Source organism: Motacilla alba, chromosome 2, assembly GCF_015832195.1.
Source record: "Motacilla alba alba isolate MOTALB_02 chromosome 2, Motacilla_alba_V1.0_pri, whole genome shotgun sequence".
NCBI classification, from domain to species: Eukaryota; Metazoa; Chordata; class Aves; order Passeriformes; family Motacillidae; genus Motacilla; species Motacilla alba.
Genome location: NC_052017.1, coordinates 126,528,585 through 126,550,550, shown reverse-complemented (window position 1 = coordinate 126,550,550; position 21,966 = coordinate 126,528,585). Strand labels below are relative to the sequence as shown.

Genomic DNA, 21,966 nt, shown 5'->3' with positions numbered 1-21,966 from the left:
CCGCGCAGGGCGGGGAGGGCGCGTCGGGGCCCGCGGAGAGGGAGGGCAGCGCCGGGGGGAGTGGCCCGGCCGGGACGGCCTCATAAATAGCCCTCGGCGGGGCGGCGGCTGGCGGAGCCGTCGGTGTCGCCGCTGTGGTTCCGCGCCGGCCGCGGTCGGAGGCGAGTCAGGACCGCGGACAGCGCCCCCCCCGCGCCGCCCCGCGCCCACCATGACGGCGGAGACCCACCTGCAGGGCGTGGAGATCTCGGCCGCCCAGTTCTTCGAGATCTGGCACCACTACGACTCCGACGGTGACTCCTTTCCCTGCGGGGCGGCGGGGGCGCGGGGGGCGAGGGGGGCGAGCCCGCGGGAGGCTGGGGGGACGGCAGCGCTGCCCGCCCCAGAGCGGCCCGGTCCCCGCCCGCCGCCCGCAGCCTCGGGCGCAGCCCCGGAGCCATCGGGAGCGGGGCCGGGGCCGGGAGAGGTGCGCGGGGAGCCGCTCGCCGGGAGGGAGCAGCCGGGTCAGAGACGCCCCTGCCGGCGCTGGAGAACGGAGAGAGAGTTTGGAGGGACCGGTGACGGCGGCCGTAACTCTTTCTGTTGTTCATTCAGGCAATGGGTTCATGGACGGCAAGGAGCTACAAAACTTCATCCAGGAGCTGCAGCAGGCACGCAAGAAGGCAGGCTTGGTAGGTTAATGTTTCGCCCCACTTTTCCGTCTTCTTCGGGAAAGAAGAGTTTTCTTGAGCAAACTCCAGTGCCCCGGTTCCTTCCGTTCTCTCTTGCCATCCCGCGGTTCATGCGCCTGCCGCACCGGGCGAGGGGAAATAGCTTGGTTAGAAACGAGCAGGTTGCAAATGTGATAAATCGTCTGCTTTGGAAAGGGGAAACCAGGGTCCAGCTCCCGCTCGTACCTTGCAAGGCTACAAGCTGATACCTCTGACAGTGCTGAAAAAGAAAAGTCAAGAAATGTACGGACGCTGTCTTTTTGTCTTGGATGCGACCTTATCCCATTGCAATTAATCTAATCTGATCCAGATATGTACTCATTAAAACTGGCGGGGAGAGGGAGAGAGAGACACACGCACACACAGACACACACACAGACACACACACAGACAAAAAAAAAAAAAAAAAAAAAAAAAAAAAAAAAAAAAAAAAAAAAGGAAGGAAAAAAAAATCACTTCAGGGTAGTTGGACTCTTAATTTCACACCTAATGGCCAGCACGGGCTGAAATGCATTTCTGCCCCTTGGTGGTCACTAAATAGATCTGCAGATGACTCCTAAACTCTTATGTACCAAATCCGGACTGTTTAAATGGCTCAGAGAGTCAGCGAAGTTTTTGACAGTGTTGCCAAACACGTCTGTGTATGACTTACTGAAACATTAACTATTAATTTCCTCCAAACTGCACCCATGCAGGGGGGAAAAAGAAAAAGGAGAAAGAAAGAAGGAAATTAAAGATTCCATGGAAAAATACAGACACTTTAGCATCAAAGCCCAATATATAACTTAATGGAATCAGTCTAAATGAATCTATGCTCAAAGAATTCTGAAGAAACAGAAAAAAAAATAATTTAAGTGGATGATGTGTGCATGGAGAAAATAGATTAATACTTCCTAATTAGAATGCCTCCAAAATGAGAAATAGCTTTTCAATAATTAACTTCACTTGGAAAGTTCCTATCTATTTTAGACCTAAATGCAGAAAATAAATTAATACAAACTTTAATTGTTTTTGTGGAAAATTGTATAATATAAATTGTAAGAGTACAAACTTTACACATATGAAAATCTGTCTCTCAGCAATGCCTCTAACGTTACTCCAGTCCAGGTAGCAGTCAATTCTTATAAGAGATGTTGGTGTAGGCTCTAATTTTCCTGAGTGTAAGTTCAAACTAAAATTAAAAATAAAATAAAGCAAAAAAAAAACCCAAAACAAAACAGAAAATTGGGAAATCAATGTGGATTTTTTTAGAAGGAAAAATTCTGGTTTTTTTTTTTTTTCATAGAAAAGATTAAAAAACTTCAATACATTTCAAGTACTGCAACAGAGCAAATCTCTCTTCTATGCTAAAGTGCAGGAAACTTAAGTTTGCTTGGTAGAAAGAAGATATTAAAGCCTCTTTATATTTAGTATGAATGGCGTTGTTAGTAGAAATGCTAATATATAATTGAGTAGTTAAAAATTGATTAGAAGCTCAAGGTAAAAAATATTTATAATTTTAAGGTCACAATCTTTTCTCTCTCGAATTAAGTGTGCATCTCTTAAAAACATAGCCTACTCAAAGCAACACAGAAACCCTTTCAGGATTATTCTTATCTGCTACAAATGTTATAATGTATGTGGGTTTTTTTAAATAACTCCTGATGGTATCTGACACAGTATTTTAAAAATGCTCAGATATTTAAGTTTTCTGTCCCATTTCTCTGATTCAAACCTAGCTTTGGAGTGTTCCGCTGAAAAGAGCAATCTACAGTAGCAAAACCAAATTCAGCACCTGGTCTATGGGCTCTGGAGTATGGCTATATGTCATCTTAGATTTCAAATCTAACCTGATTCTTGCATTTGAAGGCTCATTTGCTAAACAAGCATCTCATTAGCTCATTTCTTGTCTCACGGGATACTAATTCAGTATCTTTCAATATCTATTCTTTTGCCAGGAGGGACACGTTGAGAAACTAGTGTAGGTTATATGTCATTTCCTTGTCTGTCCTTCTTTTAACACCCCAAAGCTTCTTTGTCATCATTAACTTCTGCATTTCAGGTCGCTCTTCTGCTCACTATTTTTGAAATATTCAATTATGCATTCTTCATAGCTGGATTTTAAATCAGTCATGCCAGATGCATTAAAGAATCACATTGATGCTGTCATTGAATAGGATGGTTTAATATTTCCCAATATTCTTCCCAACCACAGAACTGTTCTAATTATGTTCTGATGCTAATCCTTGCATTAATCCACTCAGTAAGCCTGTACTTTCACAGCTGCTTTTTCTCAGACAGAGACGTAGCGTGCAGCTTGATTCAGGCTAGCCCCCCTGGAAGAGGGGAATGTCTACTCAGCAGGTTTAGTGCTTGGGCTTTGGAAACATTAGGCTTTTTTGTTTTATGTGTTATGGTAAATACTGAATTGATCTGGTATAACTTCAGCCGTGCTAAAAGAACTCTTTTGTAAAGATAAAAGCCACAAAAGTGCATAAACATAGTTTCCGTTTATTGTGACCCACGTTTATGCAATGCATTCTCTATTTGGGAGTGCCAATTGCCAAAAGGAACCCTGGGGTATAAGTGACCAGCACAGAGGTTGATAAAGTGCCAATAGGTGGGTCTAGTCTGAACTATTCCATATCCATTTCTCACTTTCCCTGCCTGTATAGATAACGACAATATTTCTGCACAGAAGTATGTTATTTATGAGTACAATTACATGAGCGTTTCTGTAGTGCCAATTATCCTTACATTGTCATATCGTATCAGGAAAAGCTAATTTTTTCCACTTGTTGGAAAAGTATCTTTTCTGAGGTGTCTGACTAAGGCATAAAAGGTTAGTTTCTTTATTTCAAAAATTGAGCACTGCATCTGTATCAGGTTTAGGACTAGACTTGGTTAAATTTAGGCAATTTTTTTGACCAAAAATATTTATTTAAATAACATAACTCAAATAACTCTTCAAGCAGCTCATGAGCAGGTTAAGTGAACACCAAAAAACTCACCATAATTTCTGAATAATGAACTAGAGGATAAGTTTCCTGGTTTGTTTAACCTGTAATCAACTGTGCCTCCTTCAATGGCTGGACATTGTCCGGCACTGCAGAGCTGCTATTAGAAAGATTAGTAAAATATTTAACCAGGACTAATTAAAATCCAAGTGTCTAATTCTCCATTCTATCTGCTAAGCAAACTTGTCCCCACTTTGGGATCATTAGATGAAAGGTGACTTTGAAGTCCATTGTATTAATAACCACATCTCTAATTAAAGCCACAGCAAATTACTAACTTGCTATGGATGACTTTGACAGAAATAGGATACTAGGCCGTGACTGTCAGCTACAAGGAGCTGACATTTTAGTTAGCTTTGGCAGGTGAAATTTGGGACAAGCTACAACGGACTTTGTACAGCTGAGAGTCCCCATGTCTCCAGTGAGAAAATCACTTAGGTCCTGTATAATCAGTTCTATTATAGCAACTGAACCTTTAATTTTTAAAGTCTGATGTAACTTCATCTATAACTATGGAATTGTCCATTTTTTCAATATAACTGTAACCCTGTTGTTGCTGAATGGTTTCACTAGCTTCCACCTCTAAGAAATACAATGAAAATTAAAAGTTTAATCAGTATTGAAGGTTGATGACACCTCATATCAAAGAAAGGCAGGTCAAGTTGAAGTGTGAAATCAAATATTTAGATATTTACTCCAAGGCTGGCACTTTTTGCTGTAGCCTAGAATGAGAATAATCTTTAGAGGACAGATGTATAGCAGGGACCATAATTTATATGGACAACAATGATGGTTTATTCTGTCAGATTTAAGGTACTGCCTAAAGTTTTCTCCTGACTAAATCTCCCTTTCTACATTTAAGCAGTGACATTTTGACTCTGTTTCCATGATAACCAAATACTAAACAGTGAAAAATATGATATTGTGATGAGATTTTTAAGACTAAAATAGCATCCATTGTTCAGGAAAAATCCACGCAAAGACGTGGAAAGACTATTTTGGTGTTCAGATGTATTATACTGAAATTTTTTCCTTATTTTGAAGGATTCTGCACTGCCTTCAAGTTACTAATTTAAAAATGAAAACTGAGAAAATGGAGTAATAATTACCTATGAACTTCACTGTCACCATCTCAAACAAAGGAACTGTTAGACACATCTGTCTTTATAATTTTTTCATTCTGTAAACTAAAATAGCATTCTAAGCATTTAGATGCCAATCATTTGCACTGGCTATAAAGTAATTCCCTAGGAAGTAAAAGGAAAAAAAATTCATTTGAACTTGACAAGTGTAGCTGCAATGTGTGAGTACTTCATTAAATGTGGTATATTATTTGGCAAATAATAGATTATTCGAGTATGTTTACATATGTTTCTTGTATTTTAAAGTAATGATTCTATCATTGTAACTTTGTAGGATTTAACACCTGAAATGAAAGCTTTTGTGGACCAATACGGGAAATCTACTGATGGAAAAATAGGTATAGTTGAGGTAAGACAGTTACTTTGTAACTTTACTTGAAGAAAATACATTTAGCACAGAACAATGTGAGCATAATATGCCAATACTTTGGATTTTTAGATACACAGAATATTTCTTCCTCACCCTTAAGATCTCTACTTTTTCTTTTCACTAGTGAAACTTTTTCATTGACGAGTAATGTATTCCTTACCACATTCCAGACATTTCACCACGAGTCATTTAACTTTTCTCTCTTCATTCAATACAAATAAGCATCAACAGCAATTTAAGTTTTGTACAAAGCAGAATAAAGTTCTATGTCAGAAATTTAAATTAAAAAGGTAATTTGATGAAAAGTAATGCGATGTAGTGCTACCTGTGATTTTGAACTTGTGCTGTCACCATTCCTAATAGTGATGATAACATCTGAGTGCACTTAATTGGGCAGTCACTGCATGTAGTCTATTCCAAAAAAACCCCAAATATATAACCCAAGTAAGTCAGCATGTTAATTGTGACTAAGAATGAATTTCTTAGGATTTCCTTTCTTGAACTTTAACAGAACTGCAGGCAGAAAATTCTCACATTCCTTACTCCCATTTTCTGAAGAGGCTTAAGATAACCAGCTTCTGCTCGTACAGCTGCTCAACAATTGTGTGACTTAGACAACTTGATAGGAAGCGGGGAACCACTGTGTTTTCTCTGAATTTCACTCTTCAGCACTGCAATTCAGACGGAGAGTTTGTGGGGGTTACAGGGTTACAGTTTGAGAAGTCAGTGATCTGAGCTTAAACCAACGACTCATTTATGTCACTCTGAGTGCAGTGAGACTGCGGTTTTGTTATTAAATGATACTGTATTTTTTTTCCTGATAATAAGAAATCTGACCTAGAGAGCTAATTAAGAAACAGCTGGAAACAATCCAGGCCTGCAAAATTTCTACAGTGACCAGCTTTGGGTCAGTATCTTATTTTAAAACTGAGGACTGAATAGAATCTGTAGAAGTCAATAGAAAGTGTCACTGCTGATACAATAGATCATGTCAAGATACCTTTTCTCCTCTGTCATATGTCTGAATTTTATATATTTGTTTAAAGGCATATGTAATTATGACTAAACTACCACAGAAATATGAGCAATTTGTTTGCCTTGCAGTCATGATTGATTTTTGAAAGTGCATCTTTTAACAATACTTAGCATTGATCAAATAGCTTTGCATCAAGAAAGAAGTAGAGTTTATTTGGTATAACAACTCTTTTTGTTTTGGACTAACAAATGCTAATTTATTTGTTATTGAAGAATTTTATTTAAATTAGTCTTTTTGAATATCTGTGGAGCCAGCACTGATGCAAGAAGAATATGTGAACAGTGCCTGAAAAAGACTGTGATTCTTCACTTAGGAAAGATAACTGGAAGTTTTACCTTTCAAATTCTATTTCTGATTCTGATATTGACTTAATGAGGGAAGATGAGCAAATCCAATAGGGTCTGATATGGCTCACCACCCCCAGTGAAGGGCCAAGCATGCTCAGCATTCACGGAAGCAACTGAATAGTGATAGAACGGAGTTCAGTGACTGAAGGGACTTTCTCCCTTAATATAGCAGTTTCCAAACCCAATAGCTGTATTTTCTTTCCCTTACATCAGCATGAAGCTTGATTTGGAAACTGCTGATGAGACTCATGAAATGTGTGGTACATGCAGAGCAGTATGATATTAAAGTTGGTACTTGGACTTGACTCTCCTTCCTTATATTAAAAAAATTATCCAGTAATTCCAGATTGTTCCCATTTACATAGTACATCAAATAGTTCTTCTGAAAGCTGGGTGAACGCTGTTCAAGAAAACTTACGTAAAGCCATTCAGACTCCCAGCCCTCAAAATGGACACCCAGCATTTGACAAAGAATGTGCCAGCCAATAATGAGTTTTCAGGAAAGGTCTGTTGACTGAGATAAAGAGGAGGCCTGGCTGGCTTCACAGAGGAAGAAGTGGATTTTCAGCTCAGATCAAGTGTTGATTCTGTCTTTGCAAGCACACTGCAGTTAGTTTGCTGGCTATTATCCAGTGTCCTCCAGCTAAAGGCAGAGACTGACCTGCCCACTTTCTTTCCATTGTGTAAGAGACCTTTAATTCACCTTTTGTACTCATTGAGACCAATGCTTTTACTAAAATGTGGCTGTGAAACCCAAGGTTTCAAAACTCAGAGCTGCAGCAATTTCACATTCAAATTATTTGAAGATTACTGCTGCCAAAAAAATTGACTACTTATTAGCCTAAAATATTCTTTGTACTCCCATGCTCTGTTATGGGATTTTAAGAAGCAAATTCAGGCAAAAGGAATTTTAAATAGCATTAAATATCAACAAAATTTACTTAGAGAATAATGTCTAGAAAATAGTTCTGATATTGGTTCAGGTACTGAGAGTATTTTTTCTGCTAGGTAGCCTATAAAGACACACCTTATCCTGCAGCTGACCAGAGAGGAGTCAAACCAGTCTCCGGCTTTGTAGTTGTCCTCCATTACCTGCAATAATTAACCTTCTCCATAAAAGCAGCAAACCTCAAGGCTCACTATACTACTTTTGCTGCCATACACAGACTTGCAGTGGGCTGCACTCTTACTCAAACGTGCTCACAAAGTCCCCCTATGCTTATCCCCACAAAGGAGTCATCACTTAAAATAGCACCAGGTTTCCATCTTCCTTCTTGGCAGTGGTATAAAACTGGGACTGGGAAATTGAACCAGTTTCCACACAATCTACTCATCCCTTTAATACTCCGAAGTTTTCCACAAAAAGCAATTTAATGCTTTCCCCTGAGACTTAAAAAGGGTGAGAGGTATAGCTTAAAATAAGGTAATTTTCTTTCAGAGGCAATATATTCTGTGCCTCAGTTACAGTTTTGTACTGCTAATAAGCTGTTAATGATCCTTTGGACAGTTACTATTTTATGGTGCCCTTGCAAAATTCACAGGAGTTAGCTATGTCATTGAAAGACATCTTATTTATATTTTCCACACAAGCAAATCCTTTCCTGTTGTTATAATCAGTCACTTCACCCAAACTATCTTTTTTATTCTGAATAGTTCTTCCATTGAACATTTGCTGTTAAATAGGAGCATACTCTAAAAATCAAAGCTTTTCTGTCCTGAGAGAAATAAAGACATTTTTTCATAAATCAGGACTGCGTTAAACACATTTAGCTATTGCGTACACATAAATATGTATTCACCCATACATGTATATGCTATTTATAATGGAGTGGGTTCTGAAAGCTGCTGACAAAAATGCATTTCTTGGGTTGATTTTGATTTCATATTCAGCCACTTAGCAAAAGCACTCAGAAGGTTCTGATGGGCCTGACAGCCTGTCATCGGCTGCGCCATTTATGTAAGGAGAGTGCTCTGATGTGTCTTTTCAGCTGTACCAATGCTAAAAAAAATTAACTGATTCCTTGCACATATGATTTTAGAGAAACAAGAGATATGTCTGCATAATTTTGTTGTGTCTGTGAGGTGAGAGCTGAAGTCACTTATAGCTCTGCTGGTTCCCAATAAAAAAGCCTCAGCAATTAGGCAGTAGCACTGAAATAGGCAGAACAAAAGATTTGAGGGTGAGAAATGAAGGCAGAAAAACAAAAATTTGAATCAAGATTTTAAGATGGGACTCCAGAAACTCTGCAGATGCCATTTTACATAAAAGAATGCAGCTAAGAAAGCTGTCTTTCTCCATTTTCTCCATAGTAAGCACAGCTGTTCTATTCTTCAAGTAAAAAGTTTTTTTTTTAATCAAAACATATTTCATACATTTTGAGGACAGAAAAAAAATTGGGCTTTTGTTGAAAACAAATCATGAATTTACAATAAATTATACAGCATACTTTCCATCTTCTACATTTGTCACTTGCCAAAATTGAGTTATAGTAAATGAACATTTTCAATAATCAGTACAATAATGTCTGATTTTAAAAAAAGCCTTTTGTAGAGAAGAGGCATTGGAAGAACCATCTCTGGTTTTGCAGGGCTAAAAGCTCTCTTGATTTCTTTCTGGTATTTATAGCTCTTTTTGAACATATCTCTATGACTGACAAATGAGAACTGCCATCCCTTACCCTCCCTATTTTCTGGGTTTTTTTCTCCTGGCTTTTCCTTATATTTAACCATTTATATTACACACATGTTCTTCATGTCAGTGTTCCTTTCTTTCTTGCTCTTCCTTGGTATCTGAGTAGTCTATATTTCTGTTTTCTAATTCATGGTCCTTCACACTTATCCTCTGTGAATCCTTGTGTTATGTCTTCATGCTGATTCAATGGACTTTAATACAGATTCTAATTCTGCATGGGTGAATTTTTTTCCCTTTCCCCAGCTACCCTTTTGGTAAAGTGCTACCTCACTCCCTTCTCTCAGACCTCAAGTTCTGTTTGACCTTGATGACTATGACAAAGCTGCAAGCCAGAAGCCTTTCAGAGGCACCTTCCAAACAATTCAGCTAGCAGGATGAAGCTTCCAAGCGAGCCACAATACGGCAGCGGCAGTATGAGCACAAAGAATTCCTTACACTTTTAAAAATTCTTCATGCTCTATTGCAGGCTCAGCAGGCCTGATAAAGGGCCAGAATTTAATCTTTCTTAAATTCTCCTACAGCTTGCTCAGGTATTGCCAACGGAAGAGAATTTCCTGTTGTTCTTCAGATGCCAGCAGCTAAAGTCGAGTGAAGATTTCATGCAGGTACAGTATGAAAAATTGTCTGTTACAAAACCATTAAAGACCTGCTTGCCCTAAACATGTCATTAAAGCATTCACATTCTGATTGCAGACATGGAGGAAATATGACAGTGACCACAGTGGCTTCATTGATTCTGAGGAGCTTAAGGTAAACCAGTATCTATGAGCATGCACAACATGAGAACAGGTGTTGGATTGCAGCCTGTGCAGCTATCTCTTTCTTCAGATACCCACCTATGCATGTTTTTGCATTTCAAACATGACAAAAAATGCAATACAATTAGCTGATGTTTTTATTGCCAGTAAATTATTTAAAGTGAAACTCTAATCTGATCACTGTTTTTTCAAACCATGTTTTAATTCAGATCAGTGTTGGTATCAAATGACTTAGGGTACCATGTATCTCAGAAGTAAGAAAGATTAGGAAAGCAAGATGAGTCTCTGACAGCTATGTTGGTCATTTTTTTGGCTTCTGGGGGAAAAGAACTGCTTTGTTGTGTTTTTTCTTAAGAGTATCACTAGTGTTAATCACTATGCTGCTGGACAGTTGATGCTTGTCTCAAGTACCACATAACCCTGCAATTTCCTAACTCTAATACTGCCAGACTAACACAAATGGAATTGTGCTGCCTCTGCTTGGTTAACCTAGCTGATTTTGGTATCAGCTTTAATATGCACAAATAAGAGCAGAATCAAGGTTACCCTATTAGCCATCTCGGCCTTGCACAGTTAAGAAATCTTGAAAAAAGAGTGATTTTATTTCCCTAGTCATACGACCAACATCAGTTTGTCAATGCTGAGTTAGTGTCACAGAATCACAGGGTGGTTGTTAGGAGCCTCAGGAGGTCATCTGGTCCAACCCCTCTGCTCAAGCAATACCACCCAGATCAGTTGCCCAGGACCTTGTTCAGATGGCCTTTGCATGTCGCCAAGAATGAAGACTCTACAGCCTCCATGGGCAGCCTGTGCCAGTGCTGTGTCATCCTTGCAGTGAACATGTGTTTCCTGATGCTCAGAGGGAACACTTTGTGTTTCACTTTGTCACCATTGCCTCTGGTCCTGTCAGCCTAGCTCCTTCCTCTTTTCCCCCTCGCTTGAAGTATTTCTATACTTTGATGATGTTCTCCTGAAGCTCTTCTTCTCCAAGCTTAAGTGTCCCAATTCTCTCTGCCTTTCTTCATAGCAGAGATGCTCACATACAACAGCTTTCTGAGTAGAAAGGTGCCATTTTCCACTATTCAACTGCATTTGATTCATTATTGTAGCTTTACATTCAAAGGAATCAAAGCAGTTCACAGCAAGAGAACTATCTGTGTTTATCCATCTAATTTAGACTATTTTGTCCATATGTGGCATAAAGAAGAGTGATGTAAGTTTTAAATAAAGCACCAGGAGATCAAACTGTTCGAAATCTTTACTGTTCTTCTGCTCAGAAAGAAATCCATCACAGAAAATTCACATCTTTTTTCCTTTTCCCTTTCTCTTTTGAGTTTGATATCTGTGTGACATTTGCTGAGGATCTAAGCTTAGGGTAACCCTCAGGCAGACAAGCCCATTCTTCTGCTGACTGGTTGCCCCAGGCCAGTGTTTTTAAATTTGCAGGATCAGGAAAAGGTGGCACTTGAGAACTCTCCAGCTGTTAGATGATGCCTGCTGACTGCTATATTTTAAAATAGATTTTAAAAGGCAGGGTTGATTGAGGGCCAGCTGAAGAATGAAGACATTTCATCTGAATCTCTAATGGTTCATCTCTCTTGTGCTGGGAGGTTTCATTTGCCTCAGAGAAAGAGGTCATTTTAACACTGAAAATAAGACATAAATGTCCAGTTTTATTTTTAGATCAGTATTTCTTGGCAAGCCCAAGCATTTTTAAGTATTTACCAGGGGAGGAGAACACCCACTTACAACTTTGTAAATGAAATTTAAGCTGGAAATCAAAAAAACTTTCTAACAATAGTAATGGCAGTAGAATATGTTGTCTAAGGGGGAGGCAGACTCGTCATCACTGCCTGTATTTAGGAAGGGTTTGGCAATAGCACAGATCAGAGACTAATTCAGGAAGTTTAGATAGATAGAATCCTTTCTGGAGACATGGACTGAATAGCCTTTTAATTTCCCTTCCACTTCTATTTTCCATTGAAGCACACAAGATTAAACAGGTTTCTGTAACATCCATTCACAACATTTCAGTCGTGTTCTTCATTATACAAGCTACCAGGAAGGGCCCCCAGGCTGGAGGGGGCCAGGCTAAAAGAGCTATAGGGAGTACTAGTCATACCACTATTGACATGGCTGCATTCAGGTCCAGAAATACAAGTATATTTTCTTACAAGTTCTCCCATTTTCTGTCTTGGAATGTGGCCAAAAATTCTGCAAGGATAATGACACTCCAACTGATGACAGGAATTAGGTCCTTCATCAGGTCTTGCTTTACAATTTGGTATCTTCCTTTTTTTTATGTCACAGATATAGTACAGAAATTTAAAACACGGAATGGGTGGAAACCATCTTATTTTTTAAAGTAAAAATGGCTGGTGTTTCAAGTCATGTGACATCAAATTCTCATTCAAAAATGCAATGAAATTGGTTGCACATAAGCAATATGTTCACTTCTAGCATCAGGTAATGCCATAGGCAAGGACAAAACTCAATTAATCATTGATCCTTTCTGTAAAATTGTTCAGATGCTGCAAGAAGTGATTAGGCACACAAGTTTTCAAGGAGACCCAAGGTTAATTAGTTTAGTTTACTGGTAGTGCATATTAAGAAGCAGTATACTTGAAAGCCCAACTTTTTTCCAAATTCTCAATACAACAAATGGCATACAATGCAGGAAGTTTTATTAGTTACTTTTTCCAAATAAAATGCAATATACTTGAACTTACCAAAAGAAACATATAGTCTTAGCTGTTAATAACTATCTTTTTCTTACTTATTTGGCACTTCAGTAGTAAATACTAAAGTGGAAGTAAAATAGTATTTCCCATTACTTTAATCTGAAGTTAGCAAGTCAAACATTGTTGTAGATAAAAATTCACCTATTACTCTATTCATTTTAACAGAGCTTCTTGAAAGATTTATTACAGAAAGCAAATAAGCAGATTGAAGACTCCAAGCTAACAGAGTACACAGAAATAATGGTAAGTTTATTTAAAGACATAATGGGTTAATGAGAAGTTACTCAGTAACTGCCCATAATGGGTTAATGGGCAGTACGGCTCAAAAAGAAAAGTCCAGGAATTTTCAACCTTCTTGGTATTTATATAATATCATGCCATGCTATTGTATTTTCCCTGGTTCGCTCCCTCATGCTGCTAGCTGTAAAACTAAAGTCTTCACATTTCATAGGAGCAAAATTGTTCTTGTCATAATTAAATATTGTTTTGATGAAATTAATTTGGTGTTACTTTCTATATTTTGCCTTCTTTCAGTGCTGTGTCTGTCTCTTGTCTTAAAAGATATCACTGCATGGTGGCTTCCTTAGATTTACAAATACCTCACACTTTCTTTTTCCCCTTGCTTCAAGGAAGATAATTGATATTTTAGATAAACGCTATAGCAAAACTGTTGCTTCCTTGGTCATCCCATCCTTTGAACAATCTATCCATCCATCCCTTTGCTATGGCACTCCATGGTAAGGACCAGTACTGGCTTCTGCATGGGCTTTTCAAGAAACAAACAGAATTCTGGTCTTCCGGAAATGTATAAATCTATTTTTTGTTTGTTTGTTTGTTTGTTTTACCAGCTTGTTTTCATCCTAAAATACTTATAACAATCAAAAAAGTACTAGGTAGATGCACTAAGGCTCAAACTGGCTTAAGGTTGGCTGAAAAAATCTTGTGTCTCTCCTGGAAAAAGTCTGCTGGTTCATTGTACCAGTATAAGCCATTTACATAGAATTGTCACTGTTCATTCTCTGCTGAAGATAACATTTTCATCCAGAGAGCTTTTTGACCTCCGTCCTAAAGTGTGCTATAAGTTCTGGCCCCTGCAGAGACACACATTGACAAAAAATTTAGTTAAAAGAGAAAAAAATAAGCCCAGCTCTCCAATAATCTCTGCAGAAAACAGAAGGATAATAAAAAAACACACAGTCCTGAGCAGCTGCTGGCAGGCAGAGCCAGCCACTAACTCATCAAAATACAAAGTAAGTTCACTTCGCAGCTGCCTCTGCTTACCTCCCTCAAATGCAAATCTGTTTTCCTGGGAAATGCACACAAGGCAGATGCTTTTATACAAAGGAAGGAAGTGTTAAAAGGAACCATGGTGTTGTGTAGAAATAAATGTTCATAGAATTGGTCACTTTTTTCTGGTATCCTTTGTCATTTATTGTGTATTAACGAAGTGAAAGTAGGCCTTTTTTCATTGCATTACATTAGCTTCCTCTTCAAAAGGGTATATGTTTATGTATATATGTCAGTACAGGATGTTGCTTTTCCTCTTATCTATAAATTACATCTGAAATTACTGGGACTGCAGGTGATGGGATGGAGTGTGGGTGGTGGTGCTTTCCACCCAGCTTTTTGTAGTCTGCTGCTTTTGTGGCTTTTTTAGCAGCAAGTGCAATATTATGTTCGAAAGTAGAAAAATGGAACTATACAGACATAAGTACTGGAAGAGAAAGTCCTATGCAGGAACAATATCTTCATCTACTTCTAACAGCTATTATAAGCTGTTTGTGCCTTTCAAGTGGCAGGAACTCATTCTTTCAAGGCCTCAAAGGAAAACACTTTAATAGTAAAGCTATTAATAATTATTAGAGATAATAATAACTTATTTTGTGAAATTATATTAACATAGTTATTACTATAATTTTGTTATGCTTATTTGGAGAGATCTATTTTCCCATTTTCATACCATTAAGAAAATAGGATCATCTGCAACATCTGTTCATTTTTTTTTTTTTTTTAATATTTCACAGTAAAAAAGTACTGTCTTTACTTAAATAGTTAGACCTATTCAATTGAATGAAATGTCTATTGTTTTCTGTCTTGGGAATTGAATGCCTTGGATTCTATTGCACTTAACCCAACAGTTTTTCATCTTTATGAATAGAGAATAATGATTCTATTACGCAATCATGACATGAAGTCAAAAGTAAAATGTTATCACATCAACACTTCTCTCATCTAAAAAAATTAACATGCACATTTCTCATACAGGAAATTCATTCAGCACTGTAGGCAGGCTAAGAACTACCTTACTGCAGGTTAATCAGAATTGCTCATCTGGTTTCTTATCAAGATTTTTCAGTAGAATTAATTACTATAAGTTACTTAGTCAGTACTTAAAATAAATGTATTACACACCAAACGTGACCTGGGGACATAATTTCAGGACAAAGTTAATTAGATTTAAGTTTTCCAAATAAGTGTTTCTTCATTAGGTTGATTAATTTTGATATTTATTCTTTCAGCTCAGGATGTTTGATGCAAACAATGATGGAAAGTTGGAGCTGACTGAACTGGCCAGGTATGTCTTCTGCTTCTTTTCACAACAAATAACATATACCAAGTGCTGTAATGGGAACAGTTAAATATTTTGACCTTTGTTTTTTCTCTCTCCAAAGACTGCTCCCTGTACAGGAAAATTTTCTTATTAAATTTCAGGTATGAATATTTGCATTCTTTGGGTAACCTGTTAAGATCACACATAACTGGTGTCATTAATGTGTTTGTTTTCTTTTTGGCATTTAGGGTGTCAAAATGTGTGCAAAAGAATTCAATAATGCCTTTGAGATGTATGATCAAGTAAGTCTTTAAAGAATGTTTTTATTAATGGTGTAGTTTATTGGCAGTTGTTTTCTGAATTTGTGGAGAACTAGCCATAACCTCTGGAACTAAAAATAAATATTTAAACTTATCTTTAATGGTATTTTTCAGGATGGCAATGGCTATATAGATGAAAACGAACTTGATGCCCTACTGAAGGATCTCTGTGAAAAGAACAAAAAGGTAATCCTAGAGGGCTTCTTTCCCCTTGGAGATTAGATTGAATTTGGATTTTAAGGACGCTTTAATCCACCCTAATAAGATAAATATAGAGCTTCTAAGTCATAATTCCTGAAGTCAAAGTACAACTAAAAATTGTGGTGGAAATAATAGCAGAGTAAATCCTGAACTAGGGGAGTTGTGATTATACAGTTATACTGTCAAGATCTTGCTTGCTTCTGAGACACCAGCTAGCAGCAAGGTAATATATGGCTATCATATAATGGATAACATACAAATATATAAAACATTTTAGTGTGTTACTGTTGGACAGGCTGAGAAACCCTGGGATATTTTCTCATTTCCTGCCATTGGAAGTAAACTTGTTCATGCTGATAACTAAACAGGATTATAAAGCATTATCTGTTCTTTAAATAGGAATTAGACATTACCAACCTTGCAACATACAAGAAAAGCATCATGGCCTTGTCTGATGGAGGAAAGCTTTACCGAGCAGAATTGGCTCTTATTCTCTGTGCTGAGGAAAACTAGAGCTCTTCTATCATGTCCACTTAACTAGTGATGTACTCTACACAATAACTGTGCACTATAAGGGAGTAGGCTGTATTTTTAAACTGCATATAGAAAATTAGCCAGGATGTGTGGCACATTCCTTTCAGTTTGTTTCTATACTGTTTGTAATGTACAGTTTTTGTAACAATAAGATTGATAAAGAGAATGTCAGTGTTTGGGCCAGTCTGTATATTCAAAAAGAAACTAAATATGTCAGGGTTGGTTTTGGTTGGGTTTTTGCTTTCATAAACATGGCTGGAGAAAAATGAAACCTGCTGACATTGCTATGGTCATCATATCCTTTGACACTTGCAACATTTCTTGTTAAACTACATAACAAAAAGATCTACACATAAACACATATCTTTCCCAAAACAAATAAATGTGGGGTTTTTAAATATGAGACATGAATTCTGATTAAATATGATCTAGGTCTGAAAAAGGAAAGAGACATTGGCATGTCTGATTTCAAAAATTTAATAAGGCACTAAGAAATATTTTGAGTTGTTAAACCACCCACTTACAGGTCTGTACTCTCTGCAGTCTTACAATTACTCTTTTCATTGCAAATTCATAGCATATAGACAAAGCATTTATCTGGAATAGATCTCCATGCAGTAGTTGATAAAAATATAGTGTTCTCAATCTAGCTGTTTTACTGAATTTAAACATAGGCACTTCAGAAATAAATGCCTTTAATCTGTCTTGAAATCCTGGCTAAATGACAGGTAGTATAGTTAATACACAGATTAACATATGATATTATAAGTGTACCTTTCATGACTATTGCTGTGTCAGAGAATATGACAATCCATTTTCTAAACTATTTTCACATTTTGCAGGTTATAATTATTCTAGTAAATTGCTGTTTTTACATCATATTCTGTGTAATCTATAATTAAATTTAATATCCTAAGATAATTGGTGTCTAGTTTGTGTATCTCCTGGATTCTTGTATCTGTACCATGTAAAGGACAAACTATTTTAAACAAATGTGCCTCCTTGGATCTTACACTGAATTATTAGTCTATCTCACTAGCATTAAAATTTGACATTAAATGAAAAAATAACACAGATTTTATAACAATTTAGTAATTTAGTTTACATGGTGGGCTCTGCTTTTTATTATATTAGAGATGTATTTTTTAAATGAGAACTATACTATGAAGCAGCCCTATCTCCTTGCATACTTGGGGTGTTTTTTGGTCTGGCTCCCTTTTTACTTTACACCAATTTTATGCCAGACAACCTCATGAATGTCCAGGCCACTGCTCCCAGTAAGTACTGGAGAAGGAAGAGAAATTGGGCTGTCTCTTAATGCCAATAAACCTATGCTGCCTCCATGTACAACTGTTTTGGAAGAAATTCCAGCTTAGCAGATTAGCTATATACAACTTCTCAGATGCACTTCTGTGTCTTATTTACATTATGGAAGCAAATGCATTTTATTTGAAATGTGTCTCAAACAATGAGGCTCAATCCTTTAAGACTACAGTCAATGAACTCCCACTGAAGCGAATCCTTGAATTCCTCAGGTGAACTCAGGCAACTAAATACCATTGCAGGAATGGCCTAATGGCCTTGGGCTCTCTCCGGCCTAAGCCTCAGAAAGTTAAAGGGTGGTGCTGAATGGGGTGTTGCTGGGAATAAAAAACCACACAAAAAGCTAAAATAAGGTGAAGCCAGTTCATTCTCACTGTTTTACTCCCACTCCATGCACAGTGATTTAACGTCTTACCTGCTTGTCTCCTCTTTTCTCTATGCAATGTGAAATACAATTGTGTACATGAAGTGAAGGAAAAGTGAATCTGCCTATCAGTACAATAAATGATTGATATTGTTCATATTGTCCACTTGAAACCCTGAATTTTGCCTTATTTTAACATTTTAAAAGTGTAAAGAAAAAAGCCCCAAACCTTGTGTGTAAAAATATGTTTGCTACATCATTACAGTGAGAGATAAAGCTTTTAAAGTGCTTTGACAGAGTCACCACCAAAACTGAAATCTGTCTTCCTGAACATAAGTAAAGGTAACTGTCACAGATTCGTTCTGGAGTCACCCTTGTGCAAGTGCTGCTGCCCACCAGCTGGCTCTGCTGCAGGACACCACACAGAAAGTAGGTCTCAGTCACCCACAGGCAGGGTGTTTCCTGCAGTTACTTCTCTTAAATAAAACCTGGATTAAAAGCCAGAAGTTTAGAACCCCAGTTCTAGCAAAGGTGCCTACTGTCAGTGCAAAGCAAATTGTGACAAGTATGGCTAAGTCAAAACTGCTGTAAAACCTCCAGGTTTTAAACTCTAAATCACTCCTGGGCAGACTGATTTTTAAATGTCAAGGTCGGGGCAGAACAAGGCATAACCATAAGAAAGGTGATGATAGGGAGGACTTCCTTCTGGTAGACATCTGGTGACCAAAGCAAAATTGTAGTATGCACAAAGATTATTTACATGATGTAGTTCAGATATGCCGTATTCCAGCTAAACACAGAAAATGAGACAGAGCTACTTGAGATCCCCTTTACTGAAGCTATTAACCATTGTGCTGTCTATAAATACATAATTTACTACAATAAACATGCAAAGACACACTCAAGCCAACAAATACCAAAACCCGCTGTCCTACAAATTACAAGTATGCCATAAAATATTTTAGCCCATTCTAGTTTAAATATGTACAGATTAAAACTTAACGTAGCACTAGGTATTCAAATCAAAGAAGGTGATCTTCTAGAAATTTTAAAGCACAAACTAGCAAACTGAAAGAAAAATAACAATAGTAACGATGAGGGCCTTCAAACCCTTGGCATTATAAACGCAGTGTTTGCTGACAGAAGTAAATCTTAACAGTGCCAGGTCAGGCAGAGTGCCTGCTTCCACCTGGGCCCGCAGCACTGTCCACCAGGGCACCTCAGGGGAGTGCCCAACTAACCGTTATGGAGAACATCATGTGAATTTCCACCAACAACTTAATCAGGATTGAACACAGCCATTGAAACAAGTACTTTGGCTTTCTTTCGTTCACTGCTTCACTGTTCTGTCAACAGTTCATGCGCAGTATCATAGCACTGATCTAATCTTCCCTGTTTAGAACTTAGTTATCCATGTTTGAAAATATTATCCACACAAGCTGATGAAATTTCTAAACACCATATTCCATGGGCAAATGTCAAATACAGACCAGGGTGCTGACAGTCATCAGCACTTTTATGCAAAATGAACCTCATCAATGAATAAAATACATACACACGGCTGCTAAACTCCCCTTAAACCTTGGTTAAGATTTTGTTTCTTTACATAAGATTTGCTTTTTCTGATTTTTACTAAGTCCTCATCATAATCATGGTTATAGCCACTTGGTTATGGAGGGCAACTGAAATCCACTCCTACTTGCTGTGGTTTTGAAAAGATACAGAATGCATACTTGGGCACCTGAATACACATGGCCTGATTTTCTGAAGTGTTGAGCACCTCCAATTCCCTATGATATCAAAGTGAAGTTGTTCTTCAGCAACTAAAAGCAGGTCAGTGCACTCAAATCCCAAAGACTATTTTATTTTATTGCATATTAAATGATCACATAAAAGACTGTGGGGTTACCTTTGTTCAAGTGGCATTACTTATTTAGCAGTTGCAACACAAGATGCTATATTGGAGGAAAACAATGGTACAAACTTTCTTGCAGTTCAGTGTCTATAGTTACATGTTATCAGTATGGGAAAAAAAGAAAATATAAATGAGCAGTTCACATGACCTTGGAAGCCAGTAGGAAAGCTAGGAACTCAGTTCCCTTAAATAGTATCATCCTCTGTTTGTAAAGCAAATCCTCAACTTGGGAAATAGAAGCAATATTCTCAACAGTAATTAAAATATTCAAGAGGAGAGAGTTCCCTGAACTAAGAGAACTAAAGACTGACAGCAGTTCTGCTATCATAGTGAGGAGGAAATACAACAGATTTCTCTCATTTTCAGTCTTGAATGACTTTTATAACTTGTTGATAAGCCCCTACTATAGCACAATAACACTTTTGTAGCACTCAATTAATCTAATAAATTGTAACAGGTTCAAAGACCATAAATCACCAGCAGAAATAAAAAGGAAAATTTCAAGATTTAATTAAGTAGACAAGATGTACTTTTCAGTTGAAAACAATGAATCCCCTTTGTGGGTGTCTCCAAGTTGAGCTCATAGAAGTGGTAACATCTTTCACTGATGGACCATGCAAAAGTCATTTTTAAAAAGGTATTTGGATTTTAGGGAAGCATACTTGTGACTCATGAAAATTAAACAGCCTCTGCACCCCTACTGACTCCTGTTGCAATCTCCAATGTACACCATCACCTTTTCTGACTCATTCCTCCACGGTCCTGTCCCTCCAACTTCATAACATGATTTTGCCACAAAGCAATACTTTTTTTTATCCTTCCCTTTACATTGGGGCTCACTGGAAATCTCAGGGTGAGAAATGTAATAATCTCAGGGCAAATATGCCAGCTTAAGACAGCATAGACACTACCTCTCCTGCCAGTTTAGCCATGCTTGGAATAAAGTAGCTGTGTTGACTGTGCTTATTTCAGTCAGTAATACAAAGCTGTGGAGCATGCTTATGGGTTGGACACCTTTTGGGTTTTAGCAGTATTTTATGCCTTTTTCAGGACAGTCTAATCCTCATCAGCATTTAGGAACAGCTTCTCTTGGAGTTTCCAACTCAGACAATGCCTGGGTTAAGTAGTGGCTATAAAGCTTCTTTCTCTTATTCTTTTCCTGAGTTCACATATCATGTGTTGCTACTTCAGTAACAATTACATTGTATTTAAGCAAAATATAGACTTGAGATGTTTAGGATTCATGTCTTCATAGTAATGTTCATTTCCTGTCCCTACCAAGTCTAACAACTCTTACTGAAGGAACTATGTCCCAGCCAGACTATTCCATTCTCCTCCAGCAGTGGATGACAAGATCAGTTACATTTTTTCACTTAACTAAGTCTATATATTAGCAAGTATTTTGTAAGTTAAGCAACATATAACTCTTAAAACATTATATGCCATTTCTAAAACCTGCATATTGTATGCTGCTGTTGACAGCTTGTCAAGACAAAATGTTCAGCACCTAAAAGCAACTAACTTGTGTAGTTTGAAATGGATGTCACTGGTATAAGCAAGATAAAAGAAACCCTATCATTATAGATGCTCATTAACACTTAAAATGTACTTTCTGGTTCAATTGCTTTAAAAATTATTTTTATCACTTTACAATTAATAATTCATTTAGCTATGAACAGTTAACAGGTAGAAGACTTCAGAAGCAGAACCATTTCTACAAATGACAAACATTCTGTTAGTAAATAAATCCGTGGTATCTCTTTGCAAGACAGGCTTTAAGAGGCCTCCCTTCAATATTCTGACAATGTCAGAGGAAGCAAAATCTGCTATCCTATGTTACTATTATTTTATACACAGGGAAGAGATCTATATGATAGGCAGAAGTCCTTCCTAGCACCCAAAGCCAAGCACCAACTGGATCCCAACTTCATGTTGATACTTGGAATATGCCTCTTTCTTGATCTTT

At 37.6% G+C, this 21,966-nt stretch overlaps 1 protein-coding gene across 1 annotated transcript; it reads left to right on the top strand.

Moving 5' to 3' along the window:
* Positions 1-96: 96 nt before the first annotated feature.
* On the top strand, positions 97-18,258 carry CALB1 (calbindin 1). Its single transcript, XM_038127168.1, has 11 exons — positions 97-293; positions 595-671; positions 5,123-5,197; positions 9,815-9,898; positions 9,987-10,043; positions 12,958-13,035; positions 15,312-15,367; positions 15,465-15,504; positions 15,592-15,645; positions 15,778-15,849; positions 16,264-18,258. The coding sequence occupies exons 1-11, from the start codon at positions 212-214 to the stop codon at positions 16,375-16,377; spliced, it is 789 nt and encodes a 262-aa protein (XP_037983096.1). The 5' UTR covers positions 97-211; the 3' UTR covers positions 16,378-18,258.
* The last annotated feature ends 3,708 nt before the right edge of the window (positions 18,259-21,966 follow it).

Coding starts and splice junctions, on each gene's coding strand:
- CALB1 (XM_038127168.1), top strand. CDS start 212: ATGACGGCGGAGACCCACCTGCAGGGCGTGGAGATCTCGGCCGCCCAG. Junction 294..594: donor GCACCACTACGACTCCGACG/GTGACTCCTTTC, acceptor TTGTTCATTCAG/GCAATGGGTTCATGGACGGC. Junction 672..5,122: donor CACGCAAGAAGGCAGGCTTG/GTAGGTTAATGT, acceptor GTAACTTTGTAG/GATTTAACACCTGAAATGAA.